Source organism: Acomys minous (assembly GCF_964271855.1).
Source record: "Acomys minous genome assembly, chromosome: 10".
Lineage (NCBI taxonomy): Eukaryota > Metazoa > Chordata > Mammalia > Rodentia > Muridae > Acomys > Acomys minous.
The window spans coordinates 106,262,889-106,288,821 of record NC_140491.1 but is presented as its reverse complement, the minus strand read 5'-3'; the positions used below and the strand labels follow the sequence as shown (position 1 = coordinate 106,288,821).

The window sequence follows — 25,933 nt, the reverse complement described above, 5'->3', positions numbered from 1 at the left end:
AGACGTAAACTATCTAAATAGTGAAACGCATTAGGGTAAGAGTACGAAGTTCATTGTCTGGTATTTCCCACATAGTTTTCTGCCTGTAGCTGTTGGGGCTGATCTGGTTTTCAAAGGAGCCTGTACATGCAAATTCATACTCTGCCCAACCTGACCTTCGCATCCAGATAGCTAAAATCCAATGTCACTTTGAATTCCACTCTTCTTCGCTGTTGCTTTTTTTTTTTTTTTTTAATGTAGCTAGAATTAATGTAGTGAATATGTAATGAAATGCATTATCCTGCATGGAGATTTATCAGATTTTCCAACTGAATGCTGGGCTTTGCGAGTACTAGCTGGAGTTCACCTGCATGTTGGTGTGGCGTGTGGCTCTTTTTTGTAAAGAGTTAAGTCGTATACAAAAAGAGGGAACAAAGGTCAGCGCCCAGCCACCACTTGAATGTGAGATTTTTCTTTTTATTCCCCTTGATGTATACTAGGCTCTGTGTTATTAGTCTTAATGATGGAAAATTGTAGTGTTGATACAAATCTTTTTTTCAAAGTAGTAGGCGGGAGCTCCATTTGTTAGTAAGTTTTTTTGTGGCTAAAAGCCACGGACAGTACATTTATGTAGCAGTAAAAGGCCTGGATGCTCTTTCCATAGCAGAGCTAATTATTCCTACTGTGACCTTACTGATCTAGCCTGTTCCCAGCCCAGCTCATCCGCACGCCTGCTCCTCTGTGTAGATGGTGTCAGAGAATATGAAAAACCCTATAATGAAACCATTTTCATGATGGAGAAAGGCTACTGGAGTTGCACTTGCTACAAAGAGGCTCAATTATATGAGTAATTGTGATAATTTTCTACATTCATAGCCTTCAATGGGGAAAAAAGAATGAGAGCCACAAAGGAAAATTACTTTAACAAGAAAGTACAGAGAGTAAAAATGGAAGAAGAGACAAAAAAAAGGGGAAAAAATAACCAGAAAAAAAGTTTAAAAAATAGATCTGGAGGGAGGAATAGCGAGACAGGGAGAACAACAGAAATGCTCAAAAGCCCGTGTGCAGCTGTGTTGCACAATTAAATTGAATTTTTTTTTCTGCAGTTGATGAATGTGACTACTGCAAATGTGCCTCTGTAGTTAGCTATCATTTGTTGTTCCGTGACAGGAAAAGGATAATTACCTCTCAGAGAGAATCAAAGGCTGACATGCCCTTTAGACACAGCCATGAATGCAGAGCTGCGCAGAATGCTTGAATAAGAATCTAGTGTTCTCTGCCCCCTTCTACTGAAGAATAAATTTTGTTAAAATGCAAGAGCGCCACCAGTAAATTTGTTGAACCCTAGGTGTTCAAAAATATGAGGTGCATCTATCGACTCATCCCATTTGCAAAAATAAAGCTGCATTTTGAATTCATTTCTATTATATTCATGGACAGTAAGATAGTGAGATATGCATTAAATTTCTTTTCCCAGTAGGGGTCTGATTCAACATTTCCTATGAAAGAACAGAGAGACACTATCCTTTTTTCCCAGGCTAGTTAGCCTATAATTTAAAACTGTCAAAAACACAATTTTGTTCAAAGTCTTCAATAAAAGCTTCTCAGATATAACCCAAAGAGACTTTACTAAAGTTTGATTCAGACACTGTTACAATATTTTTAAAGCCATAAATACATTTAACTGATATTTTACTGCCTTTTTTCTTAAAGTATTTGAAGGCGTACTCAGAGAAAAAGGCAGCATCTTTTCAAGGTGACTAAGCTTTCCATCCTTTGGGCAAACGGGCTGTATTCAAAGGCTCAGGCTCAGATTAATGAGAACAGTACTTTAAAGGAGACTGGCCGATCATCTTTAACAAAATGTGTTACTTTTAAATGAAAACACATATTCTGCATGTCTACTTCAAAACGTTTAGGGTAAAAAAAAAAAAAAGGATCGGAAAGTGGGAAACAGATTACAAAGACAAGTCTTGAATTCAGAAAATACACTTATACTCAAAAAGCATGCACAGAAAAACTCTAGGGAAAGTAAACAATGTTTTATAGAAAAGACGACCCAGATAAAAAGGGACATGGAGCGGGCTTTCAGGCTATTTCTTAATCTGCCAACTTAAAAAGTCAGGCTGCTTTGGGCTCACACTTCGGGTCTTTGCATCACAGGAATGGTTCCTTCCACGCCATTATGAAGTGGGCTTTTTCTTCTTTCCTCCCTTTCTTGGGAACCTTCTTTCATACTTGAGTGAAGGAACACCACAGACTAACAATGTCAAGCTAAAACAAAAGCAGCCATATAAATATTGCTCACTGCTCCAGTAGGCTTCCTAGCTGGCCCTGGTCAAATTTACTTTTTTTCAAAGCCACTTTTTCCCCCCAACCCAGGGAACAATATTGCAGCCTGGCAGTTCACATATTGATATCAGACTGAAATGATGGCTGTGAATCATAAAACATGTCATTAACTTTATACCAAGCCACCAATAACCTTTGTCCCATTCGCCAACCCTCCCTTTACTTGTCAGTGCAAGGCTTACCTGATTGTGTTTCCAATTACAGAGAAGGGGGCCCCAGCTCTGCAAGCGGCAATTGCTTCATCTCTACACCTCCTGGCAACCGCCACTAACTTTTTACCACATTCATCCACATTCCCCACCAGAAAGGTTTCAGAGGTGTCTCCATGGTAGCCATTGTAATAGACCTAAACACAGACACACATTTTAAGGTATGTCCTTTGCTGAAATTCTATTCTCCTAAAGTATGTATACATATTATTTGCTTATGTATTTAGTAAACTGGTTGCCTTCTCAGAGTTAGTCTCAAGTTCACATATTCATTTAAAGAGAGATATACCAAAACCATTCTGAAATTTAAAAGCTGAAACCATGTGATAATCCTGCGAAATCTAAAAAAAATGAACTAATGACCAACTGGGCTACTTCAGCTTAGTGATCAGCAATACTACTGTGACATTCTGGTCCCCTCCTTTTATTTCTGAGAAGGCAAAACTACGCTTGGAAAAATTAGTTACTTAAATACGCTCACCTACAATTACCACAGTAGGTTTAGAAAATTAAGTATTTAGCATAGTAAAGCATGTCCTCAGAGTCACGAGGGTTTGCATGCTCTCTTAGTTACCAGCTCTATACTCAGAAAGGACACATAATGACAGGAAGAAATAAGGTGGACCGGCCAGCATTAGAACAGTGGGCAGGAGAATTTCATGCTAAGAACTGAAGTGGCTCAGTACAGCAGAAGAATATGTTACAAAAAGTCTACGTCTAGAAATGAAATTTGAATCAAATGTTCCCAAAAGCATGAAGGTACCAGAAAACACTCCGAGTGGATTTTTAAAGCATTAAAAGATATGAAAGCAAGCTTAGGAGTAAATTCACAGAAAGATAATTTTATCATCTTCAATGACTCAGAAGCTCCAGCGATTGTGAACAACATCATGAAAAACCAATGATGATCAAACACTAGAGTACATGTAGAAGGCAGAGGAAACTAGTTGATTATTGACCCTTGGACATAACATGGCATTTACTATTTTGCATAATTTATCCTATTTAATTGTCCTCACGGCTCTCCTTTTCCTAAGATAGAATGCAGAGACTCGGAGAGAGCTGGTCCTTTAAGCTCTGTCTGAATTGATGTCATACCCATTACTGTCACGCAATGAAGAAAGTGCTGCTCTCCTAGACAAGAAGGCAGCACTAATGCTTCATAGCTCTCTGGCTGTTAAGCCAGGAAACTGAGGCACAGACAAACAATGTGTTTGGGTTACTGCAGAGTACAGAGGTATACCTCAAAAAATCTGAGAGGTTGATGGCTTCCTTTTGTTTTGTTTTTAGAGACAGGGTTTCTCTGTGTAGCCTTGGCTGTCCTGGATTCGCTTTATAGACCAGCTGGCTTCGAACTCAAAGTGATCCACCTGCCTCTGCCTCCCGAGTGCTGGGATTAAAGGCGTACGCCACCACCGCCTGCCTGGTTGATGGCTTCTTAATCTCCCCCAGTAGAGTTGCGTTTTCTAATTTATTCCCACTTATAGTCACTTACAGAAAAATATAAGCCTTCATCATATACAAGAATATAAAACTTAATTACTTAAGTGTAATTATTCAAGAAAATCTATAACTGCATATTTTAAGTAAAATGTATTATTTAAATTCACTTAGCTTGCTGTTTCATATTACTTTAAAACTAAAAATATAGGAACATAATTTGTGTGTGTGTGTGTGTGTATGTGTGTGTGTGTGTGTGTGTGTGTGTGTAGGCCGGAGGACAACTTGCAGGAGTCAATTCCCTACTTCCACCAAGTGGTCCCAGGAGCTGAACTCTGGCTGTCGATGTTGGCAGCAAGCACCTTCACTGGCTGATCCGTTTCAGCAGCCCTGCTCATAATATTTTTTCAGTAGCTCTTAAGATATCTATTTGAAGGACTCAGGACATACATGGAGCATTGGGGGTTATGTGTTAGGAGGGATTGAACCCAGGGCTTTGCACAGGCTTGGAAGGAAGAAGATACATTTGAAAGCCTGGGACAGTCATTGTAACTACAATTTGTCCCTACAAAACCATTCTTATGCGTCACTGAACAAGCATTAACTGAGCAACTACTATGAATACCACATTGTCTTTAAAAAAAATTAATTTTTAAGAGAAGAAGCAACTCATTTTTGGTGGGTACATATGAGACATGAAGAACCATAAAATGCAATGGGTATTTCCAGACAAAAGTAGAGGGGCTAAAAATACAGTTTTTCAGTTAATAAAATATTCATAAGATATCTAATTTCTTGATACTGACTAATATCTTTTAGACTCTATTAATTTCTAGATACTGGAAAGTATTTCAAGTGAGTTTAAGAATTGTTGAAATAAGCCAGGTGGTGGTGGCTCATGCTTTTAATCCCAGCACTCGGGAGGCAGAGGCAGGTGGATCACTGTGAGTTTAAGGCCAGCCTGGTCTACACAGTGAGTCCAGGACAGCCAAGGCTAAAACACAGAGACCCTGTCCCATGACAGCCAAGTCTACACAGAAAAACCCTGTCTCAAAAAAACCAAAAAACAAAAACAAAAACAAAAACAAAAAAAAAAAAAAAAGAAAGAAAAGAAAAAAGAATTGTTAAACTAGCTTAAGCTTCAGAAAGAAACTTCGCTATGAACAGCCTTTGGCAGCACAGGAAGGAAGAAGTAAGCGCTCTCGCTGGCTGTTGTGAGCAGCTGGGAGACTTCCCATTTCACTCCAGCAGTAATATTTTATTAGTGGGTGATTGTGTGAGGTGATAAACTGTGAGACCCTAAAATCAGGTTCATTCCGAGATTAAAAATGCATCTCAGGAGAGACTTTACCTCAGCGGACTTGATAAAACCCCTCCCATACTACTCAGAGTTGGGAAGACCCCGACAATCGTGTGGAGTGACACTCAAGTGCCCTAAGACACAACGACATGGGAAGAAACACGAGAAGGGACTGTTTGTCCATAGCCTCGCACGGATTGATATGAAAAGAAAAAGAAAAGCTGAATTAACTTAAACAACTACAACTCCGACAGAATCTACTGACACCTATTTCCATTTTATTTCTACTGCTACCTGACTTTCAGTCTGGATATAAAATAACTATTATTAAAAATACTTCCTCACTAATAGAGAATGTATTTTTTGACTGGTGCCTGTCTCCCAGTCATATGTTCACATTTTATTTATCTAAAAGGTACTAACCATTCATAGATGCACAGATTTCATTTATCCTTTATACAATTCAAGAGGCACCATTACAAAAAATATGAAATAAAATAAACACAAATGACCCAAGTTTGAGGATGGCGAGAGGCTAAAGAAATTTAAAAAAAAAAAATCTTACAGCATGTACAATTTGCAGTCCCTAAGTTAAATCACTTAGGCTTGTTATTTAAAAAGAAAAGCCACCATCTATTTTGTGAAAACTTAAATGCAGACAGAAAAACAAAAACAAAAACAAAAAACAAAACAAAACAAAAAAAACCACTCTGCCTTGTGTGCTTTGAGCTCAGGCCTCTCTTCACCAGAGATGGAACACAGTGTTACCCTTCAGGGATTTTAATAAATCTAGGGAACACGGCTAGCAAAAGAGTTGCTGTCCAAATAGACTGACACGCAGGCCAATGTAGCCCCTAATGACAGAGTAAGATAATGACAGGCCCCACTCAAAATCAGCAGGAAGAGGAAGATCAATCTTGGCAGAGTGAAGGAAAAATGCTGGCTTTCTTCGTGTTAGCTCGCCTCATACATCTCCAGCGTCAGCAGCTGCCTGGTGCTGCGGTGCTGCGCATTAACTACACAGTGGATCAATAACAATTACACCTTCTCAAAAACATGACACATAGCAGGATTGGGCTGACATTTCACTTAGGCCAACATTGATCTCAGTGCATCTGATTCCAGGCCGAAATTCAAGTCAGGCCTGGATTTACTTGGAATAAACACAGAGTTAAAGACAAAAAAAAAAAAAAAAAAAAAAAAAAGGAAGCCAGCAGCTTGTGTCTGGGCTGGAAGTGAACAGTGCTTCCCCCAGCGCAGTTCACATTTTCGACCACTCTCCTCCCTGTTGCTACTAGCAATTCTCAAGTTGATCAGAGATGATTTTTTTTTTGTATGATTTACTCACCGTGACATCAATGTTGATAATATCTCCATCCTGAAGAGGTCGGCTGAAACATAAACCGAGAAAAAAATGGTGATAGACAGATGTCAATAGGAAGAAATGCGGAAGTAAATGTTCAAGGACCAAGGAACTGTGGTGATAATCTGTGGTGAAGCAGGAATGGATGGAGTAGCCAGATCTGATGGAGTAGCCGGATCTGATGGAGTAGCCGGATCTGATGGAGTAGCTGGATCTGACCTTTGCCTTATGGTAATCACACCCCAGTTTATAAGAAACACATGAAACAAATATTGCTGCCTGAAGATTTGATGATTCTTTAAAAAGATATACTTCTTAATTACCTTAAGTTTGTAAATATTTAAAACAATACTTGCCAATAAAAAGTTGCCTAAGTTACCATATGGTAAAAGTAAATAAGTTAAAAGAAATAGGTAATATACAAATATTTTTTTGTGGCTCACATACTACTTTAAGAAACATCAAATGGTGGTGTTATAGCCATTAGAAGTAAAACGCCTCAAAATGTTTGTTTCATTACAACCCACTTCAGAAGCGTGCATGCAGGTAGGTTTCAAATGATCTACAGTATTTTTCAATATGTGCTATGGATCTTAGTTTCCAAAGGAACAATACATTATTGAAAAATGAATACCTGTCAGGAATGCCATGACAGAGCACGTTGTTTACAGAGGTACAAACAGATTTTGGAAAGCGTCCATAGCCCAGAGGTGAGGGGTACGCATCATGACTGATGATTTCCCGATGAACTAGTGCATCTATCTCTTCAGTTGTCATGTCAACCTGAAATATTAAATAAAGTGCAGAGCCACAGTTGAAGACGTTTCCTGTATTTATTGATGGCATCTACAACAACGGCACTGCCAAGGTGAGACTGTATAAATTCACCACACTGGATTCATGGTATAGCCCTAATTATTCGTGACCTTTGCCACCATTCTCAACTGAGCTCTTTTGATGACCATTTGGGTATGTGATGGTGTTCTGTACCATTCGGAAATAAAGTGAGTCATCAAATGATGGTTTCCTGTTAGTCTGAAGATTTCTACAATCCATCTTTCATCAATTCTTTCCTCTTCCTCAAAGGTCAGAGCTCTGGTTAATGGAAGTATACAGATAAGTGTACAAGCAGGATGCTGGCTTGGGGAAGCTAGAAAGGATGCTTCACTCACACCTTTTTGTCTTGTTGAGACACTGCATGGGTGAGCTCTGCAGCAACGCAGGGAGGTGATGGGCCATGATTTTAAAAACTCAGTCTCTGACATCGTTCATAGAGATTTTATTTTCAATAAGCTTGATTTTTTTTTATGCCTGGATAAACATTTTTAAAGTCCCAGTACTAGAAAATACTCAATTATTTTCCAACAAGGATAACTAAAATTGAGGGGTCTTGTTGTGTGTCCGTTTTGCAGTGTTGGGGATTGAACCTGGGGCCTCGCCTATGCTAGGCAAGTGTCCTGCTATTGAGCTATACCCCAACCCCAGAAACTGACTTTCATAAGCACACGAAGACTATCTTCATGAAATCAGACCACAAATAAACTTCTAGCAAAATAAAATTACGCAGCAGATGCTAGCTACTCCCTCAGTAATTTTCTGTTATTTTATACTCACCTTATGCTTGGTTATATTGCTATAACAGGTTGGTTACACAGACAACATAGTAAGCAAATTCACCATCAAGTCCCCACTTTGAAACTGTATTTTTTTAATTTTTATTTTTTAAACTACATTTATATTTCTTTATGAACTGTAGATGGCAGGATGTTTTGGGTTATTCTGAAAGTACTGTCAGAGCAGAATATATTGATGCACGCCTGTAATCCCAGCACTCGGGGAGGCAGAGGCAGGCAGATCGCTGTGAGTTCGAGGCCAGCCTAGTCTACAAAGCGAGTCCAGGACAGCCAGGGCTACACAGAGAAACTCTGTCTTGGGGAAAAATCAATGAAGAAGAGGCTGACTGACAAGCCAGGACCAACACTTTCACTACACAAAGGTATTGTGGGAAATAGAAGCAGAATTACTGGCAGAGGCAAGGCGGCCAGGCCAAAGTCCTCTGCCATAGATCGCCTTGGCTAGACTGAGTCAGCCAAGTATTTCTAGAATGCTGCCAGTTATGATTACAATCAAACTTAGAAGTTTACATTATTTCTTGAATAAATACATAAAATAGTTAAAATTCCCTTTTCCCATCTTAAGGCTTGACCTTAAAACAACCAAACTACTAATAGAAGAGTGCAAAAGAAAAGTTAACAACAAGGAGAGAAAGCCCCTGAGCCAGTCATGCTGAGGCCTGGTAGACGCCACCTTTACACTCTTCCCAGCCAGGAGGAGGATGTGCCGGGCCAGCTGACAAGCCTGACGGAGCCCTTGGATCTGATCTTCATTCTTCACTTCTATGCTGTCTCCCCAGTCGGGCACAATGCCTGTCGTCACATAGTCTGGCTTCTTTATGTGCTTGAGGAAAAAGGATTGAGAACGAAGATCAGAACCCAGCACATGACAATGGCATCATTTTTTTCAGACACAGCCTCCTACTTCATGGAATTCTGCCCTTCCTGCCGAAGCACCGACCTCCAAAGCCAGCACAACAGACCCTCCAGGCTACCCCGGTTCCTTCCCTTTGCCCTTTTGAACTTAACGTGGCCTGGTAGTGCTGCTCTGGATGGTCTGTTAACCTCACCAGGCTTTGAGTCGGGTTCTGGTCAAACAAACAGCCGTTTTCTGTTCTTTACTCCGCCTGAGCCCGTTAGAAGCATAGTCCATGGATGAAAAAGCACAAGTTCCCAGTCTGCACAATGACCAATTAAGAAGCACTCTTGTCTTCTTCACAAAATAATAAAATGTATGCAAAGGACAGCACTCCACACCCTCTGCCAATGAGTCCACGTCGAAGGGTGTCAAGTCCATGGGGCCCTTCCACACACACACATTTTTTTAAAGATTTATTTATTAGGTATACAGTGTTTTGTCCGCATGTGCACCTACAGGCCAGAATAGGGAACCAGGTCTCATTATAGATGGTTATGAGCCATCATGTGGTTGCTGGGACTTGAACTCAGGACCTTTGGAAGAGCAGGTAGTGTTCCTACCCTCTGAGCCATCTCTCCAGCGCCCCCTCCCCACATTCTTATCCTAGGTAGATAACTTGACAACTGAGCACCAGAGGTCAAAACAAAACAGCTCATCTTTCTTGTCATCCTCTCTGAGGACAATAACATTACCAGAATATTTCCATCATTCATTGAGAAGAAAGAGCCCTCTCCAAACCCAGCATCCCACATCCAAGCCTGACCCTTCCTGTGCCCACTGGTGCTTCTCAAGAGGTGACACTATCTTATACACAGTTTTTGTCCACCCCAAGGTCTGCAGGGCCCTTCCTGAGCCAATTACAGCAACACTGCTGAACATAGCACGGTAAAGCTAAACAGAATTTTGAACATAGCACGGTAAAGGTAAACAGAATTTTGGGCCTGGAGCCACACTCCACACGCCACAGAGCTGAGGTTGGGGCTCTTGTGTTTGTGAAGAATGCCAGGCCAGGCTTTAGAATCTTCTCTTATTCCACTGTTCAGAAGGGATTTTCTCTATCCACTGTTTTGGGGCTTTGTTTTTTGTTTGTTTGATTTTTTTGGCTCTTTGAGACAGAGTTTCTCTGTGTAGCCCCAGTAGTCCTGGAACTTGCTCTGTAGGCCAGGCTGGCCTCAAACTCAAAAGAGATTTACCTGCCTCTGCCTCCTGGGTGCAGAATTAATGGCTTGGAGAGTGGCAGCTCCACCAAACCACCTGGCTTGTTTTTGAGATTAGGTCGCTCACTGAACCTGGAGCTCATAGCTGGCCAAAAGCTCAGGGATCCTCTGTGTCCACCTCCGCTTTCCCCAGCACTGGAGTTACAAGCATACACCACCACACCAAGGGTTAATGTGGGTGCTGGGGATCTGAGCTCAGGTTCTTACACTTGTATGACAAACACTTACCAAATAAGCTGTCTCTCCAGCCCAAAAAGGGCTTTTCTTAGTCAGGTCACAGGATGGCCTGGCTTGTCACTGCCAAGCCCTGGATGGCCACCTCCTCTCCTATAATCACCCCACCAACTCCCACGGCTTAGTGGGTCTCCTCAGCAACAAGCTCTGTTCTTATTTCTGCTCTGTGGTCTGCTTTGCTTACAGTTACAGGCTCAGGGGCTGCTGGGTTGTCCCTGAAACTGGCTAAAATGCAAAACACATTTCCTTTATTTAGAGGGGTGTGTGTGTGTGTGTGTGTGTGTGTGTGTGTGTGTGTGTGTGTGTAAGAGAGAGAGAGAGAGAGAGAGAGAGAGAGAGAGAGAGAGAGAGAGAGAGATCAAATATGGATCCACATGTGTACAGAGGTGTGGAGGCCACAGACATTATCCAACACCTTCCTCAACTGCTCCCCACCTCAGTTTTTGAGGCAGGATCTCTCACTGACCCTAGAGCTTACTGACTTGACTAGACTGTCTGCCCAATGAACCCTAGGAATCTCCCTGTCTCTGCCTCCCCTTCCCTGCTTTAGGATTACAGGCTTATGATACAGTCCTGTTGGTTGCTGTTTTATTGTTTTTATTTTTGTTTCATATGGATGCATACTCTCATGTTTACAGAACAAGAGCTTTATTGGCCAAGCCATCTCTCCAGCCCCTAGAGAGTTCTTTTTGGTTTTACTGAAGAAAAACAATGTCAATTTTATGACTAATATCAAATGCTGGCTCTGTTCACAATGGCCAGACCTAAGCCAAGTTAGGACTTTTGGCCTTTTTCTCTTAAGCCTTGTTATAAAAATGGGCTCCTCACCTTTAGAGGATATGCTCAGTGTGATTCACTATAAAAGAAAATAGTGTAAGTTCGGCGCCAGCCTGGTCTACAAAGTGAGTCCAAGACAGCTAAGGCTACACAGAGAAACCCTGTCTTAGAGGAAAAAAGAAAAAGAAAGAAAGAAAAACAGTGTAAAAGGAAGAAAGTGGATGATTTTTGTGATAAGTCTGTGCTTATTTTAGTATTTTTTCCCTCTTTCTAAATGACCCTTTACACCTCCTTTGTGCTGCATTTTCAAAAAACAGAGAGGCTGTATTTCCACAGTACTAAAAACTTTAGTGGGGGCGTAGATCAAGGATGCTTTGGCTTTTCTTTTTAGTTTACTCTAAAAAAAATTATTCAAAGGCAGTAGTATTAGTAACTTAGAAAGTTTAAGGGTTTAAAAACATTCAGATTGTTAGTTTCCATGAATCTCTCTTAAATCAGCTCAACTTTACAGTTCTTTAAAAAAAAGTCATAAACTATATACAACTAAATACTTTTAATTTCATGCTAGAAGTCTAATGTCATGGTCTAACATAGAAAATTTCATGATCAAAAGTTGAAATCCCAAATAAGCTAGGCATTTGTTTGCCCAGACCTTGGTTTTTGTTTTAAATGATATTGGCAAACTGCAGGGTGTTAAGGTAAAATGTCTCCCATCACAATTTGAAATCACAAACCAAGTTTAAATTCATGATTCAAGTGTGTTACTGGAGCCCACCTTGCCGCAGCGCAGCCAGAGCGGCAGCCCCTAGCAGGACAGTACCTTGGGGACAGGATGTGCGGGAGAAACTGCAGCCGGCGAAACCACACTGTGGGAGATATCCCTTTGTCTCCAGGAAAAGACATTTCTTCTTTGTTGACTGCCTGGTCGCTTGTGTAAGTAGATATGAGTGAGTGGCGAAAATAGAATCCTCTGACAACCTGTGAGCAGAAATGGACTATTTCACATTAAGAAGAAAGAAGGCATCAACGGTGTTGCCCTGCAGGCCTGGCTACCTATTAAACTATTAGTCTCGTTCTCTATTGACTGAAAAAAGAAAGTAAGGGGCAGTAGTGTTCTGGGCTCTGGTGCAACAGTAGCACACCATAGAGACTAACAGGCGCTGTTTACATACATTTCCAACAGTGGGAAGCTTTCCTCTAATGGGAAATAAACATATGGACAGATCTGGCCGGCAGCAGGTGTGGAAAAGCACAATTTCGGCTGTGGTACCTTGTGTGACGATGTCCAGATAACCCCAGAATTCAGGGCACTGCTTTGGCGGCTCTGTACTCTTTAAAACCATTTTCCTTTCAAAAGCCACAGACAAATTGCCAGCTGCACTTTTGGCCTCCGTGGGATTGCAACTGTGTGTGTTAAGTTCTCGTGCACGAAGGCATTATACCGAAGTTCATGGTGACGAATGCTCAAGTTGGTGCAAAGAGCAAAAATGCAAGTATAACCGACGGAAATGAACACAGCAATGTAAGAGAGAATTATTAAAATATTAAAAGCACATCTTTTGACTCAGCAATTTCGCTCTCCAAATGCTATCCCATGGATTAAACGCAATGACGTTTGTACGGCACCATACTCTTACTAAGTACTATTTGGGTAGAAAATTGTAAAACAGCCTGATTCCAAATGTGGATTGGCTAAAACACATAACACACAACAGAAACGTGTGGTGCCATTAGGAAGACTAAAGTAACCATGGCAATATAACCCATAATCCTAGCGCTAGGGAAGCAGAGGCAGGAGGATCCGTTCAAGGTCATCCTCCACTACACAGTGAGTGTGAGCTCATCCCGGGCTACATGGACCCTGTCTCAGAAGGGTAAAAGGAGGAGGAGCTATGTGGTCTCTGTGCACTGGAAGACAGAGGCCATCAGACACGGTTGCGGAAACAGGGCATGCTAAACAACATGGACAGAAGTCCCGCCAAGTGGAGGTGGGGGCGGACATCAAACTCCATTGTGAACATGGAAGAAATCCATAAAGGATAAATTAAGGAACCAGGTGTGGTGACAGCGCCTTTAATCCCAGCACTGGGGAGACAGAGGCAGGTGGATCTCTGTGAGTTCGAGGCCAGCCTGGTCTACAAAGTGAGTCTAGCCAGGGCTATTATGCAAAGAAACCCTGTCTCAAATAACAACAACAAAAAGATTAAAAAATCATGTTCAAAAAAGAAACCCATTAGTGTAAAAGAAGCTTACACAGTTATTCATATAAGCTTGTATATGTCCATGTAGTGCCAAAATTAATATTCATCAATAGTGTGGATTTCTAGAGTGTGTGATAGGGCAGCAGGTAGAAGACTTTTTTACTCATTTTACTTTCTTCTATATGGTTAGCTTTTAAAAACTCTCCATATTCTACTTCTCCAAAATAAATAAATAAATATCTGCTTTCATTACTATTACAATAAAAGTAATAGTTTAGAAAAATCCTCCACAGGTCACAAGTATATGACAAGTTGGCAAACTCCAGCGTACGGGCCAAGTCTGGCCTGCTGCCTGTTTTTATACGGCTTAACATCTAAAAATGGGTTTTTAGACTTATAAGTGGCTGCGAAACCACCAGTTCTTCTAAGCATCTTTTAAGATGACATTGTGTGAAATTCAAAGTTTGGTGCCCACACCTACTGTCAGTTACTTACAACTGTGTATGACGACGTCCAAGCTAAGGTAGACTTGTTTAGCTGTGACAGAGATACATGGACGAAAGCCCAAAACATTACCTCTCAGCCCTTCACAGCTGCCTTCGTCCATGCGTCACGTCACACACTATTCTCACAGCGAGGCTCCTGGCCAGGAGCATCAGCATCATGGGAAAAGAGCTCTCCCTGGTCCATGGAAGGAGGCAAGCTGGGCTTCCAGAAGAGCTCAGTAACCGCCAAGCTTGAGAACTGCTGGCTCAGTGAAAACTGATGGGGCATGGCGCCCCAAGATCAGCAGAGCTCATGAACCAGGAAAAGGCATGAGATTCAGCACCCAGATTCAGATTCAGTTATTTTTTCCATAATTTTTTATTTTCAGTTTTTCAAGATAGGGTTTCTCTGTGTAGCCCTAGCTGCCCTGGAACTCAAAAGAGATTTGTCTGCCTCTGCCTCCTGAGTGCTGGGATTATAGGTGTGCACCACCATAAATCTGAACTCAGTACTGTTAAATCAGACACACAGTGGAATTTTGGGTAATGTCTGTACTGGTGTATGACACATATATCATGTTGAGTCACACACAACAGTGAAAGACATAGCAAATAAAGAACAATAACCAAAGTTATCCTCCAGCCTCCAGTCACACCCAACACGTGTGACCACACATGGGTTATTTCCCTAATGGTAATTCTTGTGGCCCTGGGATCGTTAGGGGTGGAGCATCCTAGGGAAAGCAAAAGTTTGGAACTCAGAAGCCTGGATGTCTATCTCAATGTTAGTACTTGTTGGCTCTATGTGCCCGAACACGTTTCTTCTCCAGAGTCTCAGGTGAGAATTAACTGGAACAAGAAATGTGAAAGTATATCCTGTTTAGCGGATGCCTAATAAACAACAATTTCTTTATGGGCATTTGAAAAGTAAAATACGTGGGTGGAAAAACAGCTCAGCGGTTAAGAGCACTGGCTGCTCTTCCAGAGGATCAGGGGTCCATATCCAGCACCCACAGGGCGGCTCACAACTGTTTCAGTTCCAGGGGCTCCGACATCCTCACACAGACATACATGAAGGCAAAACACCAATGCACAGAAAATAAAAATAAATTAAAAACAAAAGTTAATTTTTAAAAAAAGTAAAATTTAAGCTCCACAAACAGCTTTTAACGCTAAACATTCGTGTTAGTTACTGAACAAGGCATTTTACATATGATGGCACATTAGTCTTCACAAGAGCCTTGTGAGTTCAGAACTTTACTATATTCATTTTCTATTGACTTTAGATCCCCCAAAACTGGAGCTACAGATGGTTGTAAGCTGCCCTGTGGGTGCTGGAAATTGAACCTGGGGCCTCTGGAAGAGCAGCCAGTACTCTTAACTGCTGAGCTGTCTCTCCATCACCTGTTACTGTATTTTATAGGGGAAAACATCAAGTAGAGAGAGGGATATGCAGTAAGGACCAAAGCTGAGGAAAACTCCCCAATTATCTCTCTCTGAAACATTTCAATAAAATTAGCTAGTAAATGGAAACATCCAGAAAATGGAGAGGATACTACAGAACCATTGCTCACCAATGTTATTTTTCTAGAATGTGTCAATGGTCTTACCAAACCCCCTTTCCTGACCACACGTGCTTCAGTGAGGCAGTTGGGCATTCCGTCATATGCAATGGAAAATTTGAGGACTGAAAGCAGTCTCTGACTCTAGACCTTAGTCTCATCTTTAGGAAGGCTGCCATACAAGGTGCAGCATTCCCATCCTGAGGAAAGTGCATACTATGATTACAAGTAATAACATCAACAAGAGTGTAGTGGATCAGCCAGGTGTGATGGTGCATGCCTCTGTTCCCAGCACTCAGGAGGCAGAGGCAGGTGGGCAGGTGAGTTCAAGGCCAGCCTGTTACACAGAGCAAGCTTTAGAACTATATACAGATACCGTGTCTCAGAAAATAGATGGACAGACAGACAGACAGACAGATAGAAGATAGATAGATAGATAATAGATAGATAGTAAGTAAATAAAACAAAGTGTAGTGACTCAGAGTTAATGAGCTTTCTGATGAGCTCACTGCTAGGTGTTCATTTTATTACCAACTGTTGGGTAGGCAACAGCTGTTCGTGCCACTGTTTAAAGCTGAGGAAACACACACCTCTCAGAATCCACCACTAGGCCCCTCCAGCTCTCCATTTCCAAGTCCAGGCCTGTGACAGCCACCCTGCCCTCTTCTAGTATGCAGGGACCTTGTAAGTCCCAATATGCCTGGCCCCAAAACACAGCTTTTTCAGGATTTGGATTTTGAAGAAGGCTTTATTTGTTTGTTTGTTCAATCTTGAAAAATATGTCCTGTGCTCAACTAACATTTAGAGTGAAGACATTTTTCATGGAAATTCTTAGAGGAATTCCCCTCTAATTAGGAGGCATATGGTAATGAAAGTATCATACCTTTGAAGTAAGCCAGATCTGAGTTACCCAAACTTCCGAGCCCCATTTTCTAGCCATTAAGGGGAATCAGAGTGTTCTTCCCCCCATAAGGTAAGGAGTCAGGTAAGACACTCTCTCTAAAAGACAGTGGCCCCATAAATGACCATTCTTCCCTGTTTCCATGCTGTGTGCTACACCCTAAATCCAGGAAATGCAGTGGCCCCAGCTTCCGCGGTGCTTCCTGTGCGGGAGGCGGCATTAAGCAAATCAACAGCTGGCAGGAGCAGTGAAAACCAGGCTGGAGAGACAGCTCGGGAGGTATGCCGTGTGTGTGTGTGTGTGTGTGTGTGTGTGTGTGTGTGTGTGTGTGTGTGTGTGTGTGTGTGTGTGGTGTGACACTGGCCCGCTGCGGCTCCTGACACGTGCTTCCCAGAAGTTTCAGAGACACTGAGGGAGACTCAGCCCTGACTTTCAGCAGCACTTACTTATCCGTCCTTCTTCTGGCCAACGGGTACTATCGACTCAGATCAATTTTATCATGCAGAGGATTTTTTTTTTCAGCGTGGCTGATTACATGAAAGAGAGGCCATCTTTATCAGTATTATCGAGTTCAAGTACGTAGGCATTACGGGGGGAATCTTTTCTATGTACTTAAACTTGAATTATGAAACCATCAGATCTCTGCTGGGAGGCATGGACAAGGCTTGGGAGGCATTCACTTTCTGGTTGAACAGTGTGGCCAATGCATTCTGCCCTACAGGATGACAGGCTCGGTGCCAAAAAGAAGCAAGGGCGTCCCCAACCCATGTCCCCCCACCCCCACCCCCTGGCAACTAGACGGGCGAATACTAAACACTGGAAGCCCAGCGTGGACAGTCATCTTTCTGACAACAATTTTATTTGAAGTAGAATATTTTCTTTCAATTTAATAAAAGGTGGCCTAACATGCTCACAAAGTCATGTGATAGTCACATACCATTATATATTTATTCCATAAACTATTCTCTACTGACCAGGAAAAAAAAAAGACGAGTTTTCCAGGCGAAATGGTTTAAGTCCTGGTACTCAGAAGACAATGGTCTGCCCTCTGTGGAAGATAGCCAGGGAGGAGATCACTGGCTGTGTTTCTTATAATATGTCTTGGTTTTTTGAGACAAGGTTTCTCTGTGTAGCCTTAGTTGTACTGAAACTTCCTCTGTAGACCAGGCTGGCCTCGAACTCAGAGATCTGCCTGTCTCTGCCTCCCTGGTGCTGAGATCAAAGAGCTGTACCGCCATGCCTGGCTTTTTGCATTTGGCATTTTTGAATTCTGAATTTTGAATTTTCAAGGCACTGCTGGTTGACTGGAATACGATGGGGCCGGGGAGATGGCTCTTGGGGGAAGAACGCTTGTTCTAATGTGCAAGAAAGAAGCAGCTGCCTATACATTTCAGCGCTCAGCCTAGACTCTGATAGAATCTTCGTGGCACTGAGAATAATTTTTATTGCTACCCTTGGTAATAGGAAGTATTCCCCCGCTGTAACAACGTGTGGATTTACTGCCATGGACACCCTCAAGCTTTCTGCCAGGTGGTCAGCAGCACAGCTCTCGGCTCCCTGTTCTCAGGTCTTTGAAGGCGTCCGCGGGTGCGTCCTAAATATCACATATGCTCACTGCCCCAGCAGTAATTAGACTTGCACACTGTGTGGGCTCGATGTCTCTTGAAATTGCTCCGTGTGCCCTGGATTCTGCCTCATATGCTTCATATTTTAAATTTATATGTGGGATATAAATCTAGGGTATGGGTTTAAATATTTTCATATTTGATAATAACATCAATTTTTATTTCCTTTAATAGACTAAGTCTGACAGGGAGGACTGCAGAACTGTGCGTGCTGGAGGGAGGGCTGTGCCTTCCATAACTAATGTCGCTGCCCCGTATTTACTGGCCTTTTACTCAGGGTCCATTTTAATTGTTATCTGCTCAGCATTCTATACTACATAATGAAACGCTTCCATTCCGCCCTCTGTGCCCTGGGTTCTTCTGTGTACCTTTACTAATGACCCTTTATTAAGCCAATTTTACCCTTGAAAATGTGAGTTTTCTTTTGGTCAACAAGTGTTTTTAAGGGCGCGGTTGGAATGAACTTTCAAAGGGGCCTATAAAGCGCTTATTATTTTAAGCACTTGTAAAACTGAACAAAGTACGCTTGTACTTTAGTGTGGCTACAACACCTATATTGTCATTATACACGTCCAGGGATACACTTTCACCTGGCAAACAGGCCACCAGTCCTCACTTACACTACCTTCAGAGGGATCAAACAAACATCTGGGTAGAAAACAACACAATTAAGTAGCCTGGTATGACTTTACATTAGCTAACAATGTCAACCAGGGATAATATGGAATTGAAAAGACACCCTGTAAAATGTCTTGCTGAATATATTTCTTCATAATGATCAGCAAATGCCAACATCTAGTAACAAAACTATTATTTATAGCATATTAACATCTAATTGATTTTACAAATGGAGGCAATTATTTTGGATGAAGGGAGGACTGTCTGCCAGATTTAAATGATTTATGATTACCCAAGAGCGGGAACAACAATGTTTTACTAATTCATTTTCAACTGTGGCTCTTCCACTCATTGATAATTTTAACCAAATGATTTGCTTAAATAATACTTTAAAAAAAAAAAAGGCAACTTACTTTGTGTCAGCAATCTGACAGGGTTTAGTTTGGTTTTACTGTCCAAAATGTTGCTTCCTCCAGTGGGCTTAGAAGAGACCCTACCCTAGGAAGACATTCTTGAGTTGCAACCTTAGAACCAGAGAAAGATCATGCGTGCGTGAACACCAACCATGACTGCGAGCAGGAGCCATAGCTCTCACAGACCATCATGTGCATGGAGCACAAGAGAGCATGGCAAAGCCATCCGTCTCCAGTCTCCTGACCTAAAACATTGACTCTCTGATTGAAAGGGTTCATAACTTGCAAAAAAAAAAAAAATTAAACAGTTTGAGTCATTCACGATGACACTTTTGCAATCCGGGACTAGGATGTACATATCTGAAAAAAAAAAAAAAACCCAGGAAAATGGTGGGTCCCTTCCCACTTCAAGACAACGATCAAGCAGACAGAAGCCCACATTTCACAACAAATAACCTGTGCATTGGCTAAAGAAAAAACACATACATACAACGAGGGACTGGCCCGGGCTGACGCAGGGCAAAGCATGGGCTCCTGAAACTAAACAAACGCAAGTTCATCCTGTTGAGGACAAAGTTAAGTTTTTAAATCAGTCCTAATAAACATTATTAAATCTGTTCTCAGAGAGGTTCAGTTCGGTTAGAGACGACTCTGGTGTGTTTTTAGCTGTGGGCCTTGGCAAACAGTGGTTTATTCATTCCCATGGACATGTCTGGGAAGGCAAGCTGGGCATGCCATCAGCCCCTTCCTTCCAGGGGTTAACTGCTCTGGCTGCCAAATAAAATACAGAGCGAGCCATGTAATTATGGAGACAGTCAAAGGGCAGGCTCTATTTTGAAATCTATTTGCACAGACAAGGTCTTCCAATTGAACTTACAGGAAACACGCTGGTAAAGAGCCCCCTTTCCCCCAGATGCCGTCCACACTTTCTGTCCACTCCAGGAAGTCATGGATATGGACTCCATCCACCACTGCTTCCTGGATTTCAAGCTGGGATGCCCTTACAGGGAGAAGACTGGATCTGTTTCACAAACCTAGAAGGACCATCGGGGGGAGGGGGCTAATTAACAGCATTTGGAACCGGCCTCTAAATGGTAAAGCTCCAGTGTTTGTGAAACCTTTCTAAAGAGGACGCAGGCCCAGTTGGTGTGCAGGTGTCTGGAACTCCTTGATTTCTTCAATGTCCAAAAGGAAGCTCGCAGTTGAGGGCAACACAGCTGCTACAAGTACTTGTTTGAAACAAAGATTCTACCTGCCATCTAACAGGGCTGTCCTTGCACTACAGCTGAAACAATGGCTACAGTCATGAAGATCCCACAGAACAAAACGGAGATATGTCAAGCGCTAAGTGGCAAACCGTGAAAATTCACATTTATCAAATCTGATGAAAGTGTTCATCCCGGCTGCTCATTCTCTAAGTTGACTACGTCTGTGAAGAGGCGTTGTGCAAACACTAAAATGCGATTGGCTACGTTACTAATAAAATAAGTGGCCCGATGAAGGTGACACAGACACTAGCACATGGATGTCAGAGCCATCATCCCAAGCCTAGGAGTCCTGGAAAGTCAGTCACACGTAGAGTACTTCTGAGGGAAGGGTGGGTGGCAGCCTAGGGCACCCTAGTTCAATAACAGTCAAGGGTAGTTCCCAGGTCAAAGCAAACAGGACAGTCAGAAAAGCTCCCTCCCTCAGGAAGTCAGGTCTACGTGACATCCCGCCCCTTTTTAAAAACCGAATTAATAGCAACTGACATAGTAACACCACTGACCAGCTCAGAAACGGTTTAGAAAAAGGCTGCAGTTTGCTTCTTTAGAAAAATCAAATTTGCTGTCTTTAATCCCAGCATTTGGGAGGCAGAGGCAGGTGGATCTCTGTGAGTTTGAGGCCAGCCTGGTCTACAAAGTGAGTCCAGGACAGCCAAGGCTACACAGAGAAACTCTGTCTCAAAAAACCAAAACTAAGGAAGGAAGGAAGAAAAAGAAAGAAAGAGAGAGAGAGAGAGAGAGAGGGCTCAATTGTTAAGCACCCCAGCTGCTCTTCCTGAGGACCTGGGTTTAATTCCCAGCACCCACCCAGTGACTCACTGCCACCTGTAGCTCCAGTCCCAGGCTATCTGGCACCCTCTTCTGGTCTGTGTGGGCATCAGGTATGCCCATGCTCGCAGACAAGTAAAGAAAACACCATAAACATAAAAAATATCAATTTGATAATAGGACTACTCACTAGTTGTTACCACCAGGACCTGAGGATCCATACCTCAAGAAGCAGCACTCTCCTCCTCTGGGGCAACAGACACACCCCGCACCACACTACCAATACAGGTCAATAAACGCTTGCACTTACTAATGGAGACCCATGGGCAGGTGGGGAGGTGGGGGTCAGTTTTAGGCAATCTTGATCACAGCTGAGGGAAGGATGACAAAGATTTTGGCAAGAACGAAAAGTCTATCATTTGGCAGGCCAGGGTAAGTTACTTAGAAATTATCCATTTCTGTAGGGAAATAAGACTATTGTATGAAGTGAAAAGATAAAAAATATTTACTTCAAGTTGAAATCCAAGTTCGTCTTATATAGACTACAGATCAGAAAATACCGAGTCACAAGGAAACAGTGTGTGCTGAGCAAAGCCATTGTCTCTCAGCTGAAGGTTAGAGAAAAGCAGCTTTTTCGCAGTTTGACAATACGTACACTCAGGCCACTTCCTGGACAAAGAAATACTGTGCCTTTCTAGGGAGGAATAAAGGAGCTGTTTATTAGACTCTTGCTAAAATGTAATAATTCATTCCAGTTGAGCACTGTGAAAAATGTCTTCAAAATATCATTTTCTTTGCCAGATTTTCTGGATGCCGTAGTATCATTTAAATACTGATGGGGGGCAGTGAGGGGGGGGGGGAAGGCAGGCAGAGAGCTCTGAGCTCAGTAGAAGCACAAGAGAAAAAGCACCAAAGCAACTGCGCTGTCAACGTAGCACAGAGGAATTTTACTCAGGCCTGGGACCAAGAGAGCACACACTTCTGAGCCAGTGAGAACATCTGGCAACTTTCAACTCTGCACAGTCCACAGGGACATTTCTGTTACCTCACACACCTCCGCTGAAGCAGAGGGAGATAGAATAATTTTATACTAAGGCACACAAATAGGAACCAGAAAGGGCAATTTCACAGAAATCATACATGGAGTTCAATTTTAGAGAATGGCCATACAAAAACATTATGCGTTTTAAAAAATGAGATAGTAAGAAAGTCCTTTAATTAAAAAAAAAAAAAAGACTATTCATAAGCACAGCTGCCATGTAAAATACTATTTAAAGTGCTAGTCATTTTGGATTAAAATACCTACTAACAGAAGATATGGGGACTTCTAGGATATGAGCAAAGGTACAGCTTTGACAAGAATATTTTTAAATTGTATTAAAGCATTTGAAGAAAAGCATACTTTTAGTTTTCACTTTATAACAATGTCAACTGCACTCTACCTTTAGATCCCTTCCTTCTTTCCTTCCTTTCTTCTTGATACACTACATAAAGATATTGTTGCACTAGCAAATAATTGTTCTAAAATAGCTTGGAACTTTGATTAAAACTATAGCAGTGATATTAAAACACACACACACACATATCCCCCAAAGTCCCCATCGGAATTCATGCTTGACGCCACCGTCGCTGTATACCACCGAATGAAAGAAAAGATTGGATTGGAAATCTTTGACAGTCCTGGGAATCGTCTGCCACATCTACGGCAGTAGGGGTGAAGGAGAGGGTACCAATCATTACGACTCCAGCGGGAAAGCCAAGGCCTGAGGAACACAGCACAGCACCAGGCTTCTGTGGCTGAGATTACACAGACCCAAGACAACAGACACCGTGATCACGCATCAAGGAGCTATTGTCAACAACAAACAAACAAACAAACAAACAAAAACCCAAGGGTCTACATAAAAGCCTTTTTTAGTACAAGGAAAAATATTTCCCGAGATGGCTTTGAATACGGTGCAGCTATGTTGCCATGGATAATCTTTATCTTCCATTCAGCTGTGTAGACTCAGTTGACCACATAAACAAACAAACAAAAAATTGATGGCTTTAGGCATTAATATAAAGGATTCATCGTAGTCTGCTTCCAACCCAGCACTTATTATTATTTTAAATTATTTAAAACAATGTTGTTTTTGTTTTAAAGGTTAAAAATTACAACCACCAACACTATCCCTACCAATAAAATGTGTACTCCTTCTCTGTGTGTTGCTGGCTGCTGCGCATGCCTGAAAACACATCACCTGATAGAGAGACTCAGCTGGAGATGTTGGAGATGCTGCTCACACTTAGCGCTATGATAAATTCATCATGTCTTTTCTTAGGCTAATGTTTTCAATATCCCCCATGGTCCTGAAATACCTGATGTATTTACTGTCTAATGTTACTGTCTAATGATTGAGCACCTTTTGAGGTATAATTCCACCAGGATGTCACAAAAGGAAAGTGAACCCCAAAACCCAGTGTAACAGCCAATGTGTGCCTCAAATGAGGGAAATAGTGTAGAAATTAAGATATTTTGTGTTTTATAATAATTGTGTCATGGGGTGGTCTTCTAAAAGAGATGTCTTTCCGATTCCATATGAGATATCTCTCTCCTCTCTCTCTCTCTCTCTCTCTCTCTCTCTCTCTCTCTCTCTCTCAATGGAACACCTCACAAATTTTTGTGTCACCCTTGTGTAAGGGCCTTAGGAAGCTCTGCTCGTTCTGATTTCACTATGTTTGTGGCTGAGGTGAGCACTTCTCTTGGATTCTTGTTTAAACTGACTCTTTCCCCCTGAGTACCCATTGGTTTACTTGGACAGGCTAAATTTCCTAACCTCTTGGTTTCCTCCTTTAATCGGAATGAATCTTCCTGGCAGGTTGCTATGGTAACAGTGTGATGACAGACAGAAAAAAACATAGGATAAAACCCCAATTTGAGAGATGTGCTGTGGGATGAGCAAGTGATTCACAAAGGACTCTGAGATCCTAGCTTGGCCCCAGAGCCACTGCTTAAAGCAAGAGCCTGAAGCACCCAGCCCCTCCCCATGTCACCACGGGGCCACCTTGGCCACCAAACCTGACTGTGGATGTACCAAGACCTTAGGCAACACGTCTGGAGTGTAAAAGCAGAAGACAAGAAGAGTCATGCAGTTTCCTGTTGACGTTCTTTCTGCTGGGTCCTTGCTGATTGGTGGTTACTGGCAAGGTCTGTGGAAGATCTCTTCTTCCACGGGTAGGTGGAAAAGGCCCTCCCTCTCAAGACTCAGATCCTTCTAAACATAGTGCACAGAACTGCTCTTATGCTACGCACAGGGTGGGGGGAGAGAGTTCCCACCATGCAGATCTCCCACCTGCAGGGAATATCTCCCTGGAAAGCTCACCATCACAGTTTCAACAGGCACGTCAGAATGCTATTTCCGATTTTTATTTGTTTAATTATTTTTTCTTTCTTTCTTATGTTGAGGATTGAGCCTAGAGCCTGCACTGCAGGTTAGGCAAGCATTCCACCCTGAGCACACCCCAGCCCAGAACACTGCTATTTTTAGCCTGTTTCCAAATGGTATCCAATCAATGTAGTGCTTAGCCATAAGCCCTTATGTTGTCCTTGGTAACTTAACTTGTAAGAACTCAAATATATTTGTTTTGGTGTACAGTCTGCTTAACAAAACCACCTAGATCTCACCAAACCCTATTGTTTAAAATGTGCCAAGAAGTCTTCTTTGCATAAAAATTTGTGTTTATTAAACAGTGATACAGGAAGAACTTATTTACATTTCAAGGACTAGCAACATACATCATTTATGACAAAAAAGGCAAGCACTCCATAAGAAATGCTCAATCACTGTCAATCATGAACACCAAAATATACATAAACCAACGCACGCTGTGTGAACTATATTAAATTCAGCTAAACACAGAATTACCAAGAGAACAAACAAAACAACAAATAATTATCAGTGACTCACAGACCTATTTACACAACATACAAAATAACTTGGCAAGGTGTAACCATGGAAACCTGGTAGCCTAAATTTGGTGCCTTTAAATTTTGCATTTACTTAAAACACCATGCAAAGGATGCCTTACAACATGTAAATGTTTCAAGGGCTGTCAAAGCTGATCTTTGTTATCAGATCACTCATCAAAATAGTTTGCACAGTAAATTAGTTGTCTTTAAAATTATTCAAATACCAGTTTAATAAAACTATGATAAAAATGTCAGCCAATTTTTTTCATAAATTTCAGAACTGCTATTTCCATAATCACTGATTAGCGATTGAAAACCCTCAGCTATTTGCAGTAAATCTCATAATAGTCAAGTAATATTAAAACACGCTTTGACAGACTTTTCTTAAACTCACACTGTTGCACGCAACCACCCTCTCGTTTCCCTCTTGTGAATGACTAGAGAAGGAATGTATTAGCTTTGGGTGGTAAGCGCTATTCACTAACTATTACCATTTGAATACCAGCCTTTGATGCTCTAATCACTCCTAACGTCTTATATTTTTGTTTCATGAGCTAATGACTAAAGCGTTACTTCGCAGCTCACTAGCTCCCACACTGGAGAATCTTCACTGTGTATGTCATTATGTAGATGAGCAATGGGTGTTGTTTGACATGATTTAAATGGGTCAACAGTATTATCCTGGTCACATTAATCATCCAGACAGCTAGAAGGGGGTGGGGTGGGGCCTTGAAAACTAA

The 25,933-nt window shown here is 41.8% G+C and overlaps 1 protein-coding gene and 1 long non-coding RNA gene across 4 annotated transcripts in view; one reads left to right on the top strand and one right to left on the bottom strand.

Moving 5' to 3' along the window:
* LOC311607601 overlaps positions 1-25,933 on the top strand; it is a 311,851-nt gene that overhangs the window by 198,157 nt on the left and 87,761 nt on the right. The window lies entirely within an intron of this gene.
* The window catches only part of METAP1D (methionyl aminopeptidase type 1D, mitochondrial), a 66,457-nt gene that overhangs the window by 7,449 nt on the left and 33,075 nt on the right, over positions 1-25,933 (bottom strand). For all 3 annotated transcript variants that reach the window (XR_014782648.1, XM_084799478.1, XM_084799479.1), the window contains exons 2-6: positions 12,224-12,381; positions 8,951-9,100; positions 7,278-7,426; positions 6,629-6,671; positions 2,514-2,677 (exon numbers count right to left, since the gene is read on the bottom strand). Coding sequence is in view for 2 of the 3 variants with exons in the window: in XM_084799478.1 (XP_084655604.1) it covers positions 2,514-2,677; positions 6,629-6,671; positions 7,278-7,426; positions 8,951-9,100; positions 12,224-12,381 (664 nt within the window). In the remaining variant the exon portion in view is untranslated. The remainder of the gene's footprint in view (positions 1-2,513; positions 2,678-6,628; positions 6,672-7,277; positions 7,427-8,950; positions 9,101-12,223; positions 12,382-25,933) is intronic.